Source organism: Centrocercus urophasianus, unplaced genomic scaffold (assembly GCF_019232065.1).
Source record: "Centrocercus urophasianus isolate 14NV4802_14NV808 unplaced genomic scaffold, USGS_Curo_1.0 seq_579, whole genome shotgun sequence".
NCBI lineage: Eukaryota > Metazoa > Chordata > Aves > Galliformes > Phasianidae > Centrocercus > Centrocercus urophasianus.
In genome coordinates this window covers 515-2,312 of record NW_024885176.1, presented here as the reverse complement: position 1 = coordinate 2,312, position 1,798 = coordinate 515, and the positions used below count along the sequence as shown (strand labels likewise).

Below are 1,798 nucleotides of genomic sequence, written 5' to 3'. Positions count from 1 at the left end.
GCTGCGCACCCCTCTGTCTGTATGCACGGTGCGGGTGGGGGCTGCCGAGCTCGGGGGGGGGGCTGCGTCACGTGCGTCCTTGTAACGCCACTCCCCCCCGCCCCCTTAGGGACCCCGACAGCGTCGTGCTGTGCGTGTTGGCCACCGACGAGGAGGACGAAGGCGACATCGCCCTGCAGATCCACTTCACGCTGATCCAGGCCTTCTGTTGTGACAATGACATCCACATCGTGCGCGTGGCCGGCATGCGGCGCCTGGCGGCTGTGCTGGGAGAGCCGGCGCCGGGAGCCGAGCCTCGCGATTTGCATTGCCTGCTGGTCACGGTGAGCGCGGGGTGACGCGGGTGCTTCTGAGTCATGTGGGTGTGGGGATGCGGGCCAGGAGCGGCTCCGTGCTGCTGCTGTCGTGCCATCGTTGCATCTCGTGCTGTTGTTGCGTCACGGGGATGTCGCTGTGTTGTGATGGCGCCACTGCAGGGCTGCGATGGCGCTGCCACGCTTTGTGCCTTGCAGTCGCTGCGCTTCATGCCACGGTGCTGCCATCATCAATTCGTGCTGCCGTTGTGCCGTGGTGATGCCGTCACTGTGCCACGTCCCATCGTGCTGTCACAGGGCCACCATGCCATCGCCACACCTTGTGCCGTGCTGTCACAGTGCCATTGCTGTGCCATAGTCGTGTCATTGTGCCAAGGTGTCGCTGTGCCACAACTGTGCCCCTGTGCCGTGACAGCGCCGTGTCCCATCGTGGTGTCACAGTGCCACGATGCCATCGCCACGCTTTGTGCTGCGGTGTCCCTGTGCCATGGTGTCCCTGTGCCATGACAATGCCATTGCTGTGCCATCACCGCTCCATGCACTGTCACCAGCCCTTCCCAGCCGTTCACGGTGCCATCTCTGTGCTCTCTCTCCCCAGATGCCCCACGCAGACGCCTGGCAGAGCCACGGTTTGGCCGAGGTGGCGAATTACTGCGCCGAGAGCCGCGACCGCAACCAATGGGTGCCGGTGGTGCGGCTGCAGGAGCGCTGAGCGCCGGGACGGAGAGCGGAGCTGCGGGGAGCACAGAGCCGCCCCAGCGCCCCGAGCACAGACAGGGATTTTTCTGTCCAACCGGAGAGGAACGCGGAGCGCCCGGCGCGGCGGTGGGCACAGCTGTGGGGCTGAGCCCGGGGCAGCCGTGGGGCGCACAGGTCCCGTTTTGGGGGGGGTCCCGTTTTGGGGGGTCCCTTTGAGCGCCCTTGCAGCGCTCGGTCCCTTTGGTGATGGAGGAGGAAGGATTCGGCCGAACTTCATCCTGGGACGGCGCGGCGGTGGTGACGTGGATGGACGTGTGACGCTGTTTTTTGGTTTATTTTTTGCACTCGAGCCACTGGGGAGACCCTGCCCCGATCCCACCACAGAGTCTATTCTTGTACTGATCGCAGAACAACTTTTGGTTTTGTTTCGTTTTGGTTTCTTTTTTTTTCCAATAAATTTTCTAACCTCACCGCTGTCTGTGTTCATCCCTTCCCACCTCCCCAGCGCAGTGGGTGGAGATTTTAGGGGGGGAGGGGGGCATCCCTGCTGTCTCGTTTCCCCCACGGGTGGCTTTGGGGTGGGGATGGAAGCGGGGGGTCCCCACCACAACGCAGGGCTGGGAAATCCCACACGGAGGTGCCCCAAGGGATCCCCCCGCCCACAGCGCCCTCCCACCTGGAATCCCCCCACCCTCAGCGCTCCTTCCTGCAGCCCCGGGGATGTGGGAGAAGGGGCTGCCCGCACCCACAGCGCCTCCAGGGTGTTGGCAGCACCCCGTGCTGAG

General features: G+C 64.4%; 1 protein-coding gene across 1 annotated transcript in view; it reads left to right on the top strand.

Moving 5' to 3' along the window:
• Positions 1-1,483, top strand: part of GADD45B (growth arrest and DNA damage inducible beta) — a 2,001-nt gene extending 518 nt beyond the window's left edge. The window contains exons 3-4 of the mRNA XM_042836134.1: positions 110-323; positions 913-1,483. Of these exons, the coding sequence (XP_042692068.1) occupies positions 110-323; positions 913-1,026 (328 nt within the window). The 3' untranslated portion in view covers positions 1,027-1,483. The remainder of the gene's footprint in view (positions 1-109; positions 324-912) is intronic.
• The last annotated feature ends 315 nt before the right edge of the window (positions 1,484-1,798 follow it).